The sequence below is a fragment of the Giraffa tippelskirchi genome, chromosome 8 (assembly GCF_054371585.1).
Source record: "Giraffa tippelskirchi isolate mGirTip1 chromosome 8, T2T-mGirTip1v1.2.pri, whole genome shotgun sequence".
NCBI lineage: Eukaryota > Metazoa > Chordata > Mammalia > Artiodactyla > Giraffidae > Giraffa > Giraffa tippelskirchi.
The window spans coordinates 129655676-129674589 of NC_137282.1; the positions used below are offsets into that span (position 1 = coordinate 129655676).

The following is an 18914-nucleotide window of genomic DNA, read 5'->3' on the forward strand; positions in this document are numbered from 1 at the left end:
GACAGAGGGTGGATAGGAGAGGAATCAAGAGAGATTAACAAACAGAGAGCTGCTGAAGGCTCCCCCCTCTGCTGCCTGCCCCCTACCCCACCCCACCCTCGGGGGGAAGGCCCTGTTTGGTGGGTGGATCAGGAGTTGCCCTTCTGGGATTCACAATAACATTCTCATTTTACAGTCTGTCTCTTTGCTTCCCAGAACTCTGTCAAATTTATTCCCCCAATCTCCTCCTTACTTCCTGCCCCTCCCAAGTCCACTGGAGGCCAAAGGGCAGGCAGGTCCAGGTCTGGAAAGAAGGGGCACAGAAGGGCTTCATGAACTGCTTGATGAAAGAGGGTGGAGGGGGGAGATGTTTCAGGCCAAGAAGAAGAGAAAGTGAAGGAAACAAATATTTCTGAGCCCTATACTGTGCTAGATACAACATGGGTGCTTTCTCGCCAGTTACTCGTTCCCCCACATTCCTCAAAACAATCCTGAGGTTGGTATCAGTATTTCCATTTTAAGGATGGGAAGATTAAGGCTCAGAGAGGTTATGTGACTTCTCAAATATTGCATAGCAAGTGATGGGAGTCAAGGTATAATCTCTTGTCTGCCTGAGTGCAGGCTAAGAACTAAATGAGGTAAATGTTGGTCTGAAAAGATATGAAAAGATTGGAATGTGGGCAAAGGTCAAACAGGATTCTACCCCTAGTGCCAGGCAGGGAGCAAGGGACTGGGTCAGTGGCTGGAGAGGAGCCAGCCAATTTTTCTTTCATACTTCTGGACAATATGCTGGTAAGCTGTGGGGACCACCCCCGGCGCCAAGTCCAGCTCTAACTGTGTTCCTACCTGCAGGTTGTGAGCTGCAATGGGTCCTGGAGGGCTTGGGAAAGATTCTCTGTCTGAAGGTTGGGGCTGGTAATCTTAAGACCCTAGGGATGAGATGAGAAGGCCTGGGGGGAGGGAAGGGTGGCTGTCTCCTTGGCGCCAAGGAACGATTTTAACTGAGATGATTTCTCCCAGCAAAGGGCAAAGGAGTGACAAGAGATAAGGAAGTCCTGCACTGTGTGTTGGGGGGAGGGGGAAGGAGGGTCAGAGAGAGTCAGAGGCCCAGCCAGCACTGTGCGTACATGGGAGGCGGGATAGACTGGGGCAGGAGGCCAGGGACCAGCCCTGTGGGTCAGTGGGTGAGTGAATCTGTGGGCTGGGAGGTCCTGAGGCCAGCAGTGTGGGTGGTTTGGAGGGGGTGGTCCATGGAGTCGACTTCAGGGCAGTGCTCTCTAGGCCTGGAGCCCAGGGGTGGGGACTTGGTGAGGTAAGGGCTGAGGGGAATGGGGAACAGGGAAGTCTCAGCATCGCTCTTGCCCCAGGCTGAGGATTCTTTCAGCTCCTACCAATTCAAGTCCTTCTGTGGCTTGGCTCCTAAAATGAATGGACATCGCTCCCCAAGCTGGGCCTTCAGCATCAGACAGGCCATAAGGGAGGGGGCAGGGGCTTGGGGAACTTGTATTGTGTGTGTGTGTATGAGAGAGACAGACAGACAGAGAGAAAGAAAAAGGCAGAGAGAGATCCGTTGGATCCAAACTCTTAAGACAGCTCCAGGAGACAGGTGGAGCCAGGAACTGTCCTCCCTGCTGCTGCTGCTGCTGCTAAGTCGCTTCAGTCGTGTCCGACTCTGTGTGACCCCATAGACGGCAGCCCACCAGGCTCCTCTGTCCCTGGGATTCTCCAGGCAAGAACACTGGAGTGGGTTGCCATTTCTCCAATGCATGCATGCATGCTAAGTCCAGACTGAGGTTGTAGAAGTAGTAAGACTCAGACTCCTTGAAGCCAGCCTCTTCTTTTAGAGGTGAGGAAACTGAGGCATAGACAGAGGAGTGGCTGGTTAAGATCTCACAGGACTTAATAAAAGGGAATCTTCCTGCCCCCCCCAAGCCAGGCCCCCACTACCCTCCAGAGAACTGGCAGCGATCGTTAAGATGACCCACTGACGGGGATCAGTGGCTACCTCTGGTCTTAACATCCATCAAAAATCTCATTTCCCTCATTTAAAAACAGCATTAAATAAATAGCTCCTTTCTCACAGAGGTGATGGGAGAAGAAAATGACCAAGAGCTTACAACAGTGTCTGGTGTGTAGTAAGCACCCAATAAATGTCAGGACATGATAATGATGATGGCGGCGATGATCATAAAAGATGCCACTGTTTTAAAGGTGACGGCCGTTTGACATTGAGTCTGATCTTGCCCGGGCTGTGCTGGAGCCACAGAGCTGGGCTGCCCATCCAGGAGGGAAAGGAGAAATAGCAGCTGTCTGGGGTGAGGGGTCTGTCTGCCCTTCTGCATCACGGTCCCCAGACTTGCATTTGCCTTCTCGGTCTGCCCTTCCTGGTCTCTGCTAGGAGGTTCCCCTGTGACTCATGCGAGTCCAGACCCCTCCTGGCCAGCAGCACCACGGCATCAGCCTGGGAGCCCCCAAGGGCAGGCTTAGTCCTGCATCACCACTTGCTAAGCCCAGTCCCCCTGTCCAGCCACCCACTCTCCCCCACCCCCAACCCTCAACCCCACCCCAGCCCCAGAGGGATCAGCAGAGGCCAGCTGCCTGCCACGTGGCTGCCGGCCGGCACAGCGTCCGCCTCCTGCCTCAGCCGCCGGGCCTGCTGTAGACCGCCAGCAGCTGACATCCACATCAGCTTCCTCTGGGCTGACGCACACTCTTCTGGTACTTCGCACAGTTACTCATTTAATCCCGGGAGATCAGCTCTGCTCTTATCTCCATCTCGCGGAGGAGAAAACTGCTGCAAAGAAACTTCGAGTGATTTGTTGGGGATCACGGAGCTGGTCCAGGGTGAGCCAGGCACCACGACAGTATACAGTTCTGAGGGGCCCCTTCCCCCTCCTCCTCCAGGATTTGGTGGCCGAGGTTGTGTGAGTGAATGAAGGACTTGGTTCCTTGCCTGCACACTGTGGACCGTTCTCTGACTGTGATAACAGCATCATGGCTCCATTTCCCCTCCCTCTTGACTATGTGGGAAAGACCTCGCTGCCCGTTTTGCTCTATGATTTCGGTCCTGAGGTCGGCTTTTCTGTTTTCGTCCCTTTCCCAGATCCCGACCTCTTTTTATTTCTTATTATTTGTCTCGCCACTCTACAGCCCCTCGCTGTTCACCTGTGTTCTCTCTCCTCTACCGGTCCCCACTTCCCGATTTGTACTGAGAGTCCCAGCGTCTCTTCTTATTGGCTGTAGGGCAGACGTCTGTAAGGAACTGGCCAATCAGAAGCTTTCTTCGGCCCCGCCCCCAGCATCACAGGTTGTCAGTTCCCTGTGCGGCAGACATTCTTAGCAGGGATAGGCACGCGGTCATGGGCTGCGTAGAAGGAGACGGACTCTGTCTAGAGAGGCACGCGAAGAAAGAGGGTCAAGGCAAGACAGAGTTGGAACCACAGAGGCCAACCTAGCCCTCTGGGTTCCTCTCTCCTAGTTCTGAATTGCTAGGCCCTCCTTCTGAGCTGTGCTAAGTACAAGGAATGATACCTCCAGAACTCCAGCAAACTCTTTTGCACTTCGACTTTCCTCTGCCCAGCCTTAAGAAGTGGGCATGGGCCCTGATGTTTACTCGCTGGTGTTTGCTCCTGAATCTGGCCTTGGTCCACTTCGGTCCACACCAGATGGCGCAAGCTGGATGGTGTAACAACCTTTCCTTCTTCCTCGGCCAAGAGGCTGCCCCTGACTCAGTTCCACGACGGCTCTGAGGCTGAGGGGTTTGTCCACAGGGAGGAGCTACATGGAGCACCCCGAGGTCCTTGTGATGCTATCTATAGGATGGTGGAGGGGAGCAGACTTGCAGGTGCCCACTGAGACCAAGGGCCCAGCTGCCCCAGGTGACCTGCAGGTGCTGGTTGGTACTGGCAGGGCCTCCTGGCTTGGCTTGGGTTCCTGGGTGTAGTGGGGACCACGCAGCTCTGTGCTGCCTTAATAGCAACCCTGAGTGAGAGATAGAAATGCTTAGAGTGACGTGCTTTGCAAACAGAAATGACCTCTGCAAACTCTACCTGGCTTTACAAACAGTGGTTGGAGCCTTCAAATGTAGTGGGGCAGGTTGAGGCAGGAGGAGCCCACTGGCCTGTCCTGGGCTTTTCTGTGGTGTAGTGAGTGATTGAGTAAGAATTTAGCAGCCAAACTGGGACCAGCAGCCTGCTGGCTGTATGAGCCCTGAGAGTTATCAGAAAATCTGTAATGAATTTACCTGGAAGGTCTCTGGGGCTGTGTGGAGCCTGCACTGCAGCCCTCATTCCATTCCCTCCTCCTGTCTGGGGCAAATCCACCTGGGGAAGGAGTGATTTCTCTCTAATACACTCCAGTCTCAGGAGAGGCCTCACCTGAAGTTAGAATTAGGTTTGGTTATGAGTGATAGAAAAACTCAATTCATAGTGTTTTAAATAAGCTCAATTTTTATTTCTCTCTTATATAAATGAAGTCTGGTGGAATCCAGTCCAGGTTTGTTATGGTGGCTCTGCAAACATCAAGAATCCAGGCTCCTTCTATTTCACTTTGTCACCAGTCTCAAACATGGCCTCTAACTCATGGTGCAACATGGCTGCCAGAGCTCCAGCCACCATTGCAGCCAGCTAGAAGGGAGTGGTAAAGAGGAGTATCCTCCACACACCGTAAGTCACATCCATAAGTCACACAGATTACTTCTCTGTATATCCCACTGGATAAAATTTAATCATATAGCTGCATCTAGCTTCAAGGGAAGACCCAAAACTGTAAACTTTAGTCTGGGTGGTCTTATGCTGAGCTTAAAATCAATAATCTTGTTGCTGAAGAAGAAAGTGGGACAAATGCTGTAATATAGCTAGCTGTCCTTTCCGCAGCATGAGACTTGAGTAGAAGGTTCTGGGTGCTGCCCCTCTGGAGAGCAGCTTGACTGTGGGGAGTGGGGTCCTGCCTCCTCATCCAGGCCCTGCCTCCAGCTTTGGGGCTTGAAGTTCCCCTTGGAACTCTGAGGGTAGCAGGAGTATGACTCTCGTGGAGCCTCCAGTAAGGAGAGGATCAGTTTGATGATCAAGGCCAGCCACGCCATCCCAAAGAGGATCCACAGTGACACTGTGTTCTGGTACCACAGCGGGTAATTCCGGGAGGGATTCATTCCTGAGGGAGAAGCAAGGTCAGGGGATGCAGACCTGGGAAAGTCAGGGCCAAGTTCCCCAAACAGAAACAGACACACATGGCTTTGTGTGTATAAGCAGAATGTGGGAGGTCCAAACTGGTCTGAGATTGTTGGGATCACCTCCCTAGGATTCTAGGAAGCCTCCCTGGATTAACTCCTAGAGTTTTGGCCCTAAAATGCCCCTGTGTCTTTCTGAAGGACTCAGCTTATGCTCTATCCCAGTGGTTCTCAAAGTGGGGTCTGTGGACCAGCACTATCAGCATCGCCTGAGAGTTTGTTAGAAGTGCGAATAGTCTGGATTCCATTCCAGATCACTGAATCAGAAACTGTGTCATAGGAAATCCTCCAAGAGTGTGTAATACCTGCTCTGCGGTTTGCCTGTTTCTATGTTTGGTTTTCTCAAAGGAAAGGCAGCTTGCCAGGAGCTTTAGGAAGAAGAAATGGAACTGCTGGGGTTTGTATCCTGGCTCAGTTCTCACTAGCTATGTGACCGTCGTCTGCCTGAATGTCCTTCACCTGTGAAATGGGGACCATAATTTCTCCTCCTTGGCTTTTAGATAGGTCCTACATTCTCACCCCAGTGCCAACCGTCTACTTCTCCAGACTGGATTTGCACGTCTCCCCCCTCGAGCGCTCTGCTCCGGTCACTCTGGTCATTCCCCTATTTCTCCATCTGTCAACCTTCCTGCCACAGGGCTTTTGCACTCGCTGTCCTCTCAGTTCAGAATGCGCTTCATTGCCTCACCCTTCAGATCTCAGCTCAGAGACTAGACTGAGCCCCTCCCTGTGTTACCCTCTCTCACAGCCCTTGTGCTTTGGCCGGGTAAGTTGCTTACTCTCTCTGGGCCTCAGCTTCCTCATCTGTGAAACGGAGACAATGAGAGGGTCCACCTTCTAGGACTGTTGTGATTATCATATGGTTCATATCGTAACCTGCTCAGGGTGGTGCCTGGCCTATAAGATCTGTAGTCAGGTGACTGTTTTTCTCACCTTTGGAGCCCCACTGATCGGGACTGGATAAGGAACAACTGAAGGAGGAAACAGATGGAGCTCCCCGTGACGCTTAGGTCATGTCAAGAGCCTGCTCCGGGGCTTCCCTGTTGGCTCAGTGGTCAAGAATCCGCCTGCCAAAGCAGGAGGCGAGGGTTCGCTCCCAGGTCTGGGAAGATGAACCAGACCACATGCTGCAGAGCAACTAAGCCCGCACACCACAATTACTGAGCCTGTGTTCTAGAGTCTGGGAACTGCAACTACTGAAGCCTGAGCACCCTAGGGCCTGTGCTCAGCAACAAGAGAAGCCACCAAAATGAGAAGCCCGCACACCACCACTAGAGAGTATCCTCACAGCAGCGAAGACCCAGCACAGCCAAAAATAAATTAAAAAATATAAAATTATATATATAAGAGGCTGCTCATAACTTAGTTCTTCCTTCTGTCCTGGGGGTCTATCTTATCTCCCTCATCAGATCAAGATTGTTCAAAGGGCAGAGATCTGGCCTTTTATTTCCTTGACATCTTCTTCTGCATCCGATCTCGATACTACCCACCTCTGTCCACTTCCCATTCTGTCCTGCTGGCCCCAACACAACCTCTCCTCCCTGTCTTCCCCAGCCTGGACCCTTCTCCTGGATCCCAGCTCAAGGATGAGCGCATAGCCCTGGATCTGACATCACCACCTGGCAGGAGCCTGGATTGGATTACGCTGATTGGGTTACGAGGCCACGATTCCGCTGGCCGTCCCAAATGAGAGCAGCTGTGAGCCAGCTCTCTGCCCCCGGCGACCAGTCGGCTTGGCTTGCTCCTGTCGATGGAGAGGAGGAGGTGTTCTTCTCCCCTCTTATTTCATTTTTTTTTAGCCGAAATTGTAAGTGGCAGGAGACCTGGCAGCTGGCAAGGCGCTCAACTGAGTTGCAAATGCAATTAGGGGAAGTGGGGGCTGGCTGCAGTGCCAAGGAGGAAGCAAGCGGCTGGGACCTGGGGGCTGCTCTGACCACGGTGTTTGGGCAAGAGGAGAGGCTGTGAAGACAACACCCACTGTGGTGCTGACATGGACAGTGGAGGCCCAGAGTCCAGGTGGTGGACCTCAGCATTCCCGTCTGAGAAAGGGGTTTGACCCTGTCCCTAGAGGACAAGGAGGGCTGAGAGACATGGGGAAGAGGTGAAGGTGGATTGTCCCCTCTCATCTATGGAAGATTCCAGAACATATGCATATGAGGATCCCTGGCTTGGGAGTCTATCCTAGACCTCTCCTTGGTTTGCTTGCACTGTGACTTTCATCAACTTCTTTCTCCTCTCTGGGGCTGTAGATGAGGCAGCTGGGGGCTGGTTGTGCAGGCTGGGCACTGCACAACCCTAAAGGGTTGCCATTCACACCGAGCACAAGGAAGATGTGCTTGTGGACCTGGTATGGCCTCTGTCCTTGTCCCCACTTGGCTCTATGACCTTTAAGAATTACAAGTACTATCATGTCACCTACCCAGCTCCTCTGAAAGCCTTCAGAACATTTCTGTAGTCTTAGGACAGAGTCCAAAATTCATGACTCAGCCTGAGAGGGCCCTCTATGTGACTAGGCCCTGCCTCCCTCTCTACTCTGAGCTCCCCGTTTCCCCACTCTTCTGACCAGTCCAGCTGCAGCAGCCTCAAGCCGGAGCTGTGTGATCTCACGGAGAGGGCAAATGAGAGCACGTGTGATCACTCGTCACAAGGTGCTGAGATGGCCGCAGAAGGAAAAGTGTGTGGTGCAGGGGACAGAGCTGCCTATTGCCACTCCAAGGGCGTGGTCTGCTCGGCACCCCTGTGGACTTAAAGGGCCCTCATGGGTTCATACCAGGCCTTCTCAGTCAGAGCATGTGGTGGAAGGGGGTTCTGGGGGCCCTGCACCCCACACACCAGCCTCCCTGCCCTGTCAGTCCCCACAGGGTGGCTCACAGGGTAGCAGGGACCCTCTGATCAGCCCTCCTCACTCCTGCAGAGATAGCTGTGTGGAGGTCGCTGCCCACCTCCCAAGCCCCAGCCTCCCCCCACCCAGGGGTGGCAGATGCCTTGTCTCCTATTTCCAGGGTGCCATGTCTAGAGAGGCCTGCCCCCTCCCCCTGGCCCTGCCTTCCCTCAGGGGACCATGGGGCCTCAGGACATCCTCACAGAGTGTCCTAACAACCCACAGAGGTTCGTCCAGACACGCTTCTAAGGAGCCTACTGTCAGCTCTTCCCACCTAGGACTGAATTCTGGAGCCCTAGTGATCAGTGGGCACCAAGAGACTGTAGTTAGGGGTCCCATTCCCGTTCCTCTTCCCTGCTTCTTGTGCTGGGCACTCTTAGAGAGCAAGGACTTGTGGGTTTAAAATTGGGGCAAATCCTGAGTATCATCCTTTGAGCCCTGGGGTGGGGGGAGAGTTGGTGGGAGGGGGCCAGAACTACTACAGAAAAGCCCTGAGGTTTTCAGACGAGCTGGGCAGGTGACATGAATTTTTTTTGGCTGCCCCCCATGGCATGTGGGATCTTAGTTCCCCAACCGGAGATCGAACTAAGGCCTCCGCATGGGAAGCAGAGTCTTAACCACTGGACAGCCAGGGAAGTTCCAGAACTTGTAATTTTTAAAGGTCATAACAGCCAAAGGGGCACAAGGACAGAGGTTGTACTAAGGCCTCTGCATTGGAAGCAGAGTCTTAATCACTGGACAGCCAGGGAAGTTCCAGAACTTGTAATTTTTAAAGGACATAAGAGCCAAAGGGGCACAAGGACAGAGGTTGTACCTGGGTGCCCTTCTCATTGTGCTCTGTGTGAATGGCAACCACTTAGGGTTGTGCAGTGCCCAACCTGCACAACCAGCCATGTACAATGGCCCTACCTAGACTAGGGAAATGGCAGTGGGAACAGAGAGGAGAGGACAGATCCAAAACTCATTCTCTGAGCTGTATGTGTGTGTGTGTGTTTGGGGGGCAGATGAGGCCTTGGGGACACTGGCGTCACCTCTCCTCAGACACATTTCTCCTCTGAGGCCAGGAGTGGAAGCATGACTCACTTGGAGGAAACTATCCCAAAGACTCCTTCCAGAGCAACAGTGTCCCTTCCAGGATAGGGGACATCAGGAAGGGGCAGCATGAGGCCCTGACACTGGACCCTGGGGATGGAGAGGTTCAGGGAACCAGGCTCGGCACACAGGCCAGAAGGCACTGAGCCATCACCTAGCCCAGCCCCTCATTTTACAGACAGGAACACTGCGTCCCAGATGTGGGTTATGGGAGGCCATCTGAAAAGGGTAAGAATTTTTGGAGGCAAACAGATCAGAATTTGTATCCTACTAGCTGTGTGATCTCAGGCAAATGGCTTGGCCTCTCTGAGCGTCATCTTCCTCCTCAGTAAAACGCAGTGACAACCATTACTCTTAATGGGCTAGCTGTTTGTTACTTTGGTAGGACCTCATTTCTTTATTTATTCAATTTATTTATTTATTTGGCTCACCGAGTCTTAGTTGTAGCACTCAGGATCTAGTTCCCTGACCAGAACTAGATGAAACCCAGGCCCCTGGCATTGAAAGCACACAGTCTTAGCCACTGGACCACCAGGGAAGTCCCGGGACCTCATTTCTGTATTCCAGGCTGGGTTCTGTCTGTCTCTGAAGGAGAGAAGGGACTCCTCCCTGGTTTACGATCAGCGATGGGAGGGGGGGCATAGAGTCCCCCTGAGACCTGCGTGCGGTGGTGCCGGGGGCCACTGCTCGTTTGGTGACCCTTTAGGGGCAGGGAGGGAAGGGGGATGAGGCTGCCCCCAGCGCCCGGCCGCCTCTGCGCCCACAGAATGCCCCTCTGCTGCCCCCTGCTGGGAACCCGCCCGGATCTGTTCTGCAAGGACAGTTGCTCCTGGGCCCTTACCTTGCCCACGATGGGTGATGACCATGGAATAAACCCCACCCTGGACGCTCTGGACCACACAGCCCTTTCTTACTAACACTCAAGAGTTTGGAGGCTGGCTGGGGGCTGGGGGGGGGCTGGGAAAGACTGGGGTGTTTTGATTCTCCCAGACTCTCCTGCCAGATACCCCTGCACTGTGATGGGGGTGACGTGGCCCTCAACCCAGGGACAGGAAGAAGTTGGCATTTTGTGGGGCACGGTGAAGTGGGGGAGAGGTGAATGAGAGAGGCCCTGGCCAAAGATGGATGGGGGAGGGAACTCAGAGGCCCCCTTTATCTGATAAGATTTAAAAATAATAGGGGACCCTGTGGGATTCTCAGGCTTGTTGGAATGACTAGAAATGTGGCTTACAGCCTGAGGCGCTGCGTTCAAACTCCAGTTGTTATTTTTAGCTGGGCGGCCTTAACCCCATCACACCACAAAGGCAGGTGGAACCAGCCAAACTAAGCCTGTGTGCTCTGGACTTTGGGTCCCCAAACCCCCACGGGGCTTGGCACGCAGCAGGTGCCCAGGGACGCAGGCTACGAGCAGATGCGTGCAGGGTGCCCCTTGCGTCTCACCAATCACGTAGTCGCCGAAGCCCACAGTGCTGAGGGTGATGAAGGAGAAGTAGAAGCCCTCCACGTAGGTCCAGCCTTCCATGTGGTTGAAGAGCAGCGGGGGCAACAGCAGGAAAAGCAGGAGGCCCGACAGAAGGGCGCTGGAGCCCGCCAGCCACCGGGCCTTGGCTGGGTCCTGTGGGTGTACACAGCGCCCAGCCCCCGTGAGGCTAGTTCTGCCCGGCAGCAGTGGCGGGGGTCAGGCAGACAGCCTGGGGGGTACTGAGCCACAGACAGGGCTAGCACTCCCCTGGGTAAGGAAGGAGCTGCCCTCGGTGCTTCTCCACCAGGCTCCTGAAAAAGGCTTGGCTGCCTTTCCCATGTCTCCCCACCGATGCCCCTTTGTTACTGAAGACACCCCCATTCTGGGCAGTGACCCCCCAATCCCACTACACTCCCACCAGGAACCCTGATTTCCAGAAAGACCCTCTGCTTTCACCAGTGACCCACCCCCGGGGCACCCCTTGACTGCCAGCATCCGTCTAGGCAGTGACGGCCCGTCTGTCGGAGGCCCCGATTCCCACCACCCCTCCCTCATTCCAGTGACCCATCCTCCGCCCTGCCCCCGCGGTCTCCTCACCTTCCAGGCGCCCCCCAGCCTGCGGGTGCAGCGGTGCACCCCCTGCTGCATGCAGTGCCCCAGGCGGTTGAGCACCACGAGGTTGAGCGGGATCCCCACGAGAGCAAAGAAGATGCAGAAGAGCCGGGCGGCCATCGTGCGGGGGCTCAGGTTGCCGTAGCCTGAGGCCAGAAAGGGGACACTTTAGGGAGGCTTTCCATCCTCAGGGGCCCTGGTTCTACCATTGCTACGGACGGCACGCAGCAGCCGGTGTGCCCTTCCTGGGCAACGTGCAGGGCCCGACACACCCCCTCCCTCAGTCCAGCCTCAGCCACCCTTCCCATGGAGGTCATGCCCCAAACCTGCAGACTGGAAGACCAAAGCTCTAGGAGGGACGGTGTTCACACCATAAAATGGGAGAATCTCGTTTGTCCTCGCTTCCCTTTCTCCCTCCCTGGGCAGGGCAGACGGATGCGGGAGGGGAACGGAAGGATGCAGAGGCCCTAGCCGCTTCCTTCAGGACAGATCTGTTAGTCCCTCCAGCGTCCCCTCCCAGCGGGACGTCAGCCCCCCTGGGCAGCAGGGACCCGCCAACTTCGCTCACCACTGTATTTCCAGCACCTCCAACTATCTGGACCATACCAGGTCCTCAGTCTTGTTGCTGAATGAATGGATGGGTAGCTGACTGAATCATTGAGCAAGCTGGTGATAGGTTTTACAGATGATGAATAATTTTGGGACTCAGGCTGGTCCTACTGGCCCAGAAGTCCCCGTGGGCCTGTCAGGCCCTGTTTCATTCTAGGATTTAGAAAGTACAGCCCTCCTGGGGTGCTGGCCCCAGGGTGCCAGGGGTGCCAGGGAGGGGGCTGTGCCTCTTAGAAGCCCTTTCTTCCCTCGTGGTGCGTTCATGTGTATTCCAGTTCAGTTCAGTTCAGTTGCTCAGTCACGTCCGACTCTGCGACCCCGTGGACTGCAGCACACCAGGCCTCCCTGTCCATCAACAACTCCTGGAGTTTACTCAGACTCATGTCCAATGAGTTGGTGATGCCATCCAACCGTCTCATCCTCTGTCGCCCCCTTCTCCTCCTGCCTTCAATCTTTCCCAGCATCAGGGTCTTTTCAAATGAGTCAGTTCCTCCAATCAGCTGGCCAAAGTATTGGAGCTTCAGCTTCAGCATCAGTCCTTCCAGGACTGATTTCCTTTAGGATGGACTGGTCGGACCCTTTTCCTCCTTTCTCTGCATTTCTTCCATGTGTGTTTGTATGTGTAAGTGTGTGTGTGTGTAAGTGTGTGTGTGTGGTCAATCCGAATAAGAGGCTTCCCTGATGTCCATTCCAGAAGGGTGCTCTCTTTCCCTCTACTATTTAGAATTTCTACCCTAAAGGTAGGCACTATTGGAAGGGGCAAAGCTGGCTCTCAGCTGGGTTTTGAATTCCCACTCTGGTGTTAACTAGCTACATGACCTTGCGGAAGTTGTGCAACCTCTCTGCCTCAGCTTCCTCATCTTTGACACAAGAAGAAAGGAATCGCCAGTCCAGGTTCCACGCATGATACAGGGGGCTTGGGGCTGGTGCACCAGGATGACCCGGAGGGATGGGATGGGGAGGGAGGTGGGAGGGGGGGTTCTGGAAGGGGAACACATGTACACCCATGGTTGATTCATGTCAATGTATGGCAGAACAAATACAATATTGTAAAGTTAAAAAATCGATAAATAAACTAATAAAAAAGAAAAAAGAAGCAGCCTTATTCTTAGAGGTTGGACCATATGGACAAAATGAGATCTCAAGTGTGAAAGTGCTCCTTACAGAGCCTGGTAGGTAGATCAGGCATGGAGGGGTAGGATGGGGACCCCTTCCTCGGCCCTCTTCCCCCTTAGAGCTGGCCCAGACAGTTTTAGGGCTACACGAAGTAGAGAGAAGGGAGAGGGACAGAGTGCCCGTTGGGGATGGTAGAGCTGGGTAGAGCTGGGCAGAGAGGCTGCGAACCTCTGAATCAGGTGGGCCTGGGGGGTGTAGGGGGTGTGTGGTTCAGAGATGACAGCACCCTGCACACCAGGGAGGCCTGGACCACAGTGACTGTACATCAGCACCCCCTCCTGCTCTGGAGCTCAGGGAATGCTGGTGGAATGGGTATTTTGGAATTTATTAATGTGTCAGCATTTGTTGAGCACCGATTGTATGCCAGGCTTATACTAGACCCCTGGAGTGTAAGAATGAATGAACATCATCCTGCCTCATCCTTCTGGGGCCCATGGAGTCAAGGGGCCTCCCAAGCATGCTTCCTTCAAGGTGGAGGACTGCCCAAGCCCCCGGGTAGCCTGAGATCTGCTTCCAAGAAGTACTGTCTAATTTAAAGGCAGATAGAGAGTGCTCAGGGTGCATTTGCTTAGCTCCACTCTGGGGAGGAAGGGGCGGCAGGGGGTGGGGTGGGGCAGGGTGGGAGTAGGGGAGTGGCTGGCTGGGATCCTGGTTTCCTGGGGCCAGCGTCCCGGCTGGAGGAGGTAGCAGTAGCCACCAGTGGGGTCAGCCTGCCACCTGGTGGTGAGTATGGTGTCATGCAGGTGCCGGGGCCGGGTGCCCTGGCTGGTGATCGGGCAGCCCCACTGAGTTATTTCCTGGGTGTGGAGCTGGAGAGGTCTGGGCCATTCTTCTCTGAACAACAGCCCCCCAGACACCCTCCCAGGACAAGTTTCGCCTCTGCTCTCCTGAGGACGGGGCCAGGGGAACGTGAGTGAGAACTAGTCTGGGTGTCCCTGTGTGTGGGGGAGGAAAGGGGCTTGGGGAGGATGGTGATGGGGGTGAGGAGGTGCCTCAGTGAGCTGGGGGGAGGCCTCTGGGAGTGGCCACCTCTCCCAGGGCTGAGAACAGGGAATCCTGTTCCTTCTTCCTTCCCAAGTTCCCCTTATTCTCCTGCACCCCCTCCTGCCGCCCGTCCAGGCTCAGTGTTAGGTGGGCTTGACTGCGCAGACCAAGACCCTTAGAGTGTCCAGAGGGGTCTTTACTGCTACACAGGGGACCCTCTGCCTCCTGAGAGGTTGTGTAGCAGAAATCCCCAGAGCAGCACTTCACAAACCTCCCAGGAAGCTGGGTGGAGGGCAGGAGCAGATTCAGCACATCTTCCAAAAGACCAAGGTTCTGCTCCCAGGCGGTGTCCAGGCTGCTCAGCCCGACTGTGCTTGAGGTCCTAGTAATGCCTCCGAAAGTAGCTGGTCCCCGGTCTCTCAGGCAAGGCCACCCTCCCCAGCACCCCTCCCCAGCCCCATCCTTCCCTTACCGATGGTGGTGATGGTGGACACGGAGAAGAAGAAGGAGCCCACGAACTCCCAGCGTCCCATGCTGGTGGTATTGCCAAGGACGATGTCCCCATTTTTGTATGCTTTGATGATGCCCTGGGGGAGAGGCTGTAGTGACCACCAGGCTCTCTGGGGCAACGGGGTCCCTGCACCCAAACACACACACACAACACACGCACGACCGTCCTTGTAACCACTCTGATCCCAGCCTGTCCAGGGCAAGGAGGCACTCACTTCCTGTCCAACCAGGGCCTCCCCCAGGGCAGGGAGCATGGGGACAGCTCCTTCCCCTCTCTACCCTGGAGCCCAGATCAGCCCAGGGTATCTCGCTGGCTGGAAGAACTCCACTTGTTCTCTCTCCTGTTCACTCTCATTCTTGCAACAAGCCCTGGTCAGGGCCAGCATGTGAGGTATTAGGGGAGCTGAAGATGAAAGAGACATGACTTCAGTTTTCAGTGGGACAAAGCCAAACCTAACTATGTTTCTTTTAATTTTTAAATTATCTATTTATTTATTTTTGGCCATGCCAATCGGCACGTGGGATCTTAGTTCCCTGATCAGGAATTGTCCTCCTGAATTGGAAGTGCAGTCTTAACCACTGGATTGCCAGGGAAGTCCCCAAACTCAGCTAACTTTGGTACAGTGTCGTCCATGAAGCTTTCGGCACGCAGACAGTGCAGCTATGTGATTCTGGGCAAGATAGCCAACTTCTCTGTGCCTCAGTCTCTTTCTCTGTAAAATGGGAATACTAATAGCACCCACTTCATAGAGTTGTTGAGGTTTAATGAATTATTAGGTGTAAAGGCTTAGAAGAGTACCTGGAACACGGTTAAGGTTAGCAACTGCTATCATTATCATTATTATGAATATAATGCTGTAAAAATATGGAATAGGAAGGGTGTACATTCTGCTGGGGATAGGGGCAGAAGGCTTCATGGAGAGGGTGATTGTTTTTTTTTAATGTACCAAAGTACAAAATACAGTTTTATTAAGAATTATGGGTGTTTTCCCCCATAATTCTCTATTTTTTGAAATGTGCTCATTTTGCCTCCATATATACTGTAAAAAATGTGTGTCATCAACTCCAGCACTCTGTACAAATGTGAGAAGGCAGCTGAGGGTGATGTTTTAGTTGGGCCTTCCTAGAGGGTTAGCTAGGATTGTTCCTGGTAGAAGGACATTTAGGTAAATAGGACCACAGGAGCAAAGGCTGGAAGGGAGGACTGTGTCTGGGATATAGACAGACACAGACTGAAAGGTAGTCGGCATCCAGGCCATGCTTGGCTCTGCCAGGCCGGGGATGGAGTGGCGGGCCTCTCCCCAGGTCACTGAGAAAAGGGGAGGCAAGCTCAGGTATGTGTGCCCTGTGGCACTTAGCAGCACAGAAGATGCCAGCAGATCTGGAGAGGAGAGAGTCCTGCAGGGGTGAGTGATGGAGAGGGCCTGGCCTGCATCCCAGCATGGAGTGGTCCAGGAGGCACAGAGAGGAGGTACACAGAAGTCCAGGGCTCTGGCCTTATTTGGTGTGGGTAGTGAGGGACGCATCTAAGAGCACTGTGAAGGTGTGTGGATGCGGGGACAGAGATTTGGAGCAGGGAAGAGCAGAGCTGCTTACTCTTGACTCTGGGGGAATTTGAGGGCTGCTAGGAAGGTGCAAAAGGAGAAGGGGGCGGTGGAGGATGAGATGGTTGGAGGGCATCACCAACTCAAGGGACAAGAACTTGGGTATACTCTGGGAGATGGTGAGGGACAGGGAGGCCTGGCATGCTGCAGTCCACGGGGTCACAAAGAGTTGGACACAACTTAGCAACTGAACAACAACAGGAAGTTACATGAACATGTCTACCCTCATTGGGGAGATCTGAGTTGGAGACACCACATCTGTATTCCTGGGGATGGTTGAAGCCACAGGGGGTTGAGGAAGGAGGTGAAGTGGAGGTGAGCAGGAGGTGGGTAGAGGGGAAGAGATGAGAGCTCCACCAGGAAACTTGGGAAATGCCCCCATATGCAGTCTGCACTGAGGCAGTCCTCAGGGTCGTTGACAGCCCCAGCGCCCTGACTATGAAGCTGTGCATTTGTATGTAATCTATCTGAGCCTCAGTTTCTCCATCTCTAAAATGGGGACGATAATAATGGCGTCTACCTGTGATACAGGTGGAGCTGGAACGAGTTCACACACTAGGAACAGTGCCTGACACACAGTAAGCACCGCACAGAAGTATTTCCTATTGTTCCCACTGCCGTCATTGTCACATTTTGGGGGGTCAAGCTGCTCGTAACTTAAGTTCACCATCTTTTCAAGGGGACTGTCACACAGCCTCCGGGACTAGGTGGTCTATATTTGTAGAAGTTTAGAGATAGTGGGTGGAGGTGTCACCTGAGATTCTTAGCAGAGATAGTCCTTCCTCTGCCCGGCTCCAGGCCTGACACATCCGCCCAGTCCCAGGGCTCAGGACTTCACTTCCGCTCCAGTGCCCTTGTCTCTTGCCACCAGACACACTTCCCTGCTACCTTCTGGGTACCAGCTTTGGGCTGGCAACTCTGGGACACAGGCCCTGCTTTCCTCGCCAGAAAAAGCGCCCAGACTGTAGAGTGGGGACGTCTGGCTAGGGGTGGAGCTGTCTGCGCTCATGGACCAAGCCAGGGACCCGCAGATGGAAGCTTGCGTCAGATCCCAGCAGCTCTCTGTCCAGCCCAGGGTCGAAGGAGACCTTCATCCATCGTGAGGCCCGGAAGAACCCTCCCCTGTCTGCCCCTCACCCCTCGCCCCGCTGAGTCTTCCCCAACCCCCTTAGCAGTCTCCGCCCTCCACGACCTCTGCATTCTCCCACCCGCCGACCCCTGAAGACCCGCCGGGCCCTCGCCGAGTGCCCTCAGACTCGGAGAAACCCGGGTTCAGGCACCGAACGTCCCTGTGTCTGCTGCTTTCTTTTTGAGCACCTCGAATCCCCGGGACCCTGGCTCCTGCACTTCGGCTCCATTTCTCTTAACCGGGGGCGGGGTGAGGGGTGTGTGTGTGTGTGTGTGTGTGTGTCTGTGTGTGTAAGCGGCGACAAGAGCTCTCTGCACCTCCTGGCCTCCCAGCCTCCAACGACTTGCTGCGGGTCTCGCTCACCATCAGACCAGGCCAGCGCCCTCTGCTGTCCCCGCCCCCAGGTCTCACATTCGCATGCGGGTCTCCTGTGGAACGGACCATGGGTGCCCCTTCGCCCTTGGCCCGCTGTCCGACCGGACACAGCGCCCTGAGTTCCCAGGTCGACCCCTCCCGCCTTCTCCCAAGCCGAGCAGCGCGCTCTGTCCTAACGCTGCCCGGACCCGGTCAGGCCCCATCCGCCCTGGACCCCGTCAGCGCGCCCCCTATGGCCGTCACCCCCCCGATTTGGATGTATGCGTCACGCAACTCTCCAGACAGGGAGGGGAGGGTCCCGGGAGGGGAGGGTCCCGCCCGGAGGGTCCCGCCCGGAGGGTCCCGCCCTCTTGCCTCGAACCCTGGGCTCACCGCGCCGCGCTGCGCATCTCTCGCCCGCCCGAGCCGGGGTAAACTTTGCATCGGGGTCCATCCAGCCCAGGACTCTGGTCTCCACCCTGCAACGCGCGCCCGGAGTTGTCCGCGCGTCTGTCCCTTCCACTTTATTTCGGAGAAGTACTCCCGGCGGTGCCTTGACCGGAGCCGGGCCGTGCCCTTTCACCCCATGCCCGTGCCCTCAGCTGCGCCAGCACCCCCGCGCCCGAGCCGCCCAGACTCGCCCCTCACCCGGATCAGCGAGTCCAGCGCCGGGCCACCCAGACACGTGAAGTTCCGCAGCAGCGCCCACTTGTCGCGCTGGAATCTCTTGCTGGAATCGTGCGCCGCGGGGCTCTCCAGCACCCAGAACACGCAGCTGCCCAGGACCAGGTAAGTCAGGTAGGTGAGCAGCAGGAGCAATGTGCTCGGCACCGGCACCGCGCAGCCCCGGCCCCCGCGCTCGCTGGCATCCCAGGTTCTCCGTCCGCACTTAGCCGGAGAGGGGGAGAGGCCGGACTCGGGAGCCATGGACCAGGACCGAGGCGCAAAGGAAGGGCCAGGGAGGATGGTCCCTTCTCTAGCCAACGCGCGCCTCTGCCCCGTTTTCTCAGCAGAGGAGGTGTGTGCTGGGGAATGGGACAGCCCTGCCCCACCCCGCACTGGGATCCAATCCCAGGGACAAAAAGAGGCCAAGCTGTGGGCATCTGGCCCCGCCTCGAATGCGTGTGGAGTGCCCACCCCTAGGCACGCCTAGCTCAGGGAGAAGGGGAGGACCGTTGGTGACCGCAGGCGCTGCGAGAGGCCGGCCCAGGGCCTCCCCGTGTCCTGCATGTAGCAAACAGTGGCAGGAACTCCTGCAGACCGCACTCGGGGGGGGAGAGAAAGTGGCAGGCAAG

At 55.3% G+C, this 18914-nt stretch overlaps 1 protein-coding gene across 1 annotated transcript; it reads right to left on the reverse strand.

The window, feature by feature from the left end:
* Nucleotides 1–4406: 4406 nt before the first annotated feature.
* On the reverse strand, nt 4407–18739 carry KCNK17 (potassium two pore domain channel subfamily K member 17). The gene is made up of 5 exons (XM_081517703.1): nt 18268–18739; nt 14495–14609; nt 11239–11399; nt 10620–10794; nt 4407–5130 (listed from the first exon to the last, which is right to left on the reverse strand). The coding sequence occupies exons 1-5, from the start codon at nt 18544–18546 to the stop codon at nt 4835–4837; spliced, it is 1026 nt and encodes a 341-aa protein (XP_081373829.1). The 5' UTR covers nt 18547–18739; the 3' UTR covers nt 4407–4834.
* Between the last annotated feature and the right edge of the window lie 175 nt (nt 18740–18914).

What these genes read in the sequence shown, in the direction of transcription:
- KCNK17 (XM_081517703.1), bottom strand. Translation starts at nt 18,546, where the DNA reads ATGGCTCCCGAGTCCGGCCTCTCCCCCTCTCCGGCTAAGTGCGGACGG. An exon ending in GGCTGGGGGGCGCCTGGAAG is followed by an intron (nt 10,795 to 11,238) that starts GTGAGGAGACCG and finishes GTACACCCACAG; the next exon opens with GACCCAGCCAAGGCCCGGTG. An exon ending in CTTCGGCGACTACGTGATTG is followed by an intron (nt 5,131 to 10,619) that starts GTGAGACGCAAG and finishes CTTCTCCCTCAG; the next exon opens with GAATGAATCCCTCCCGGAAT.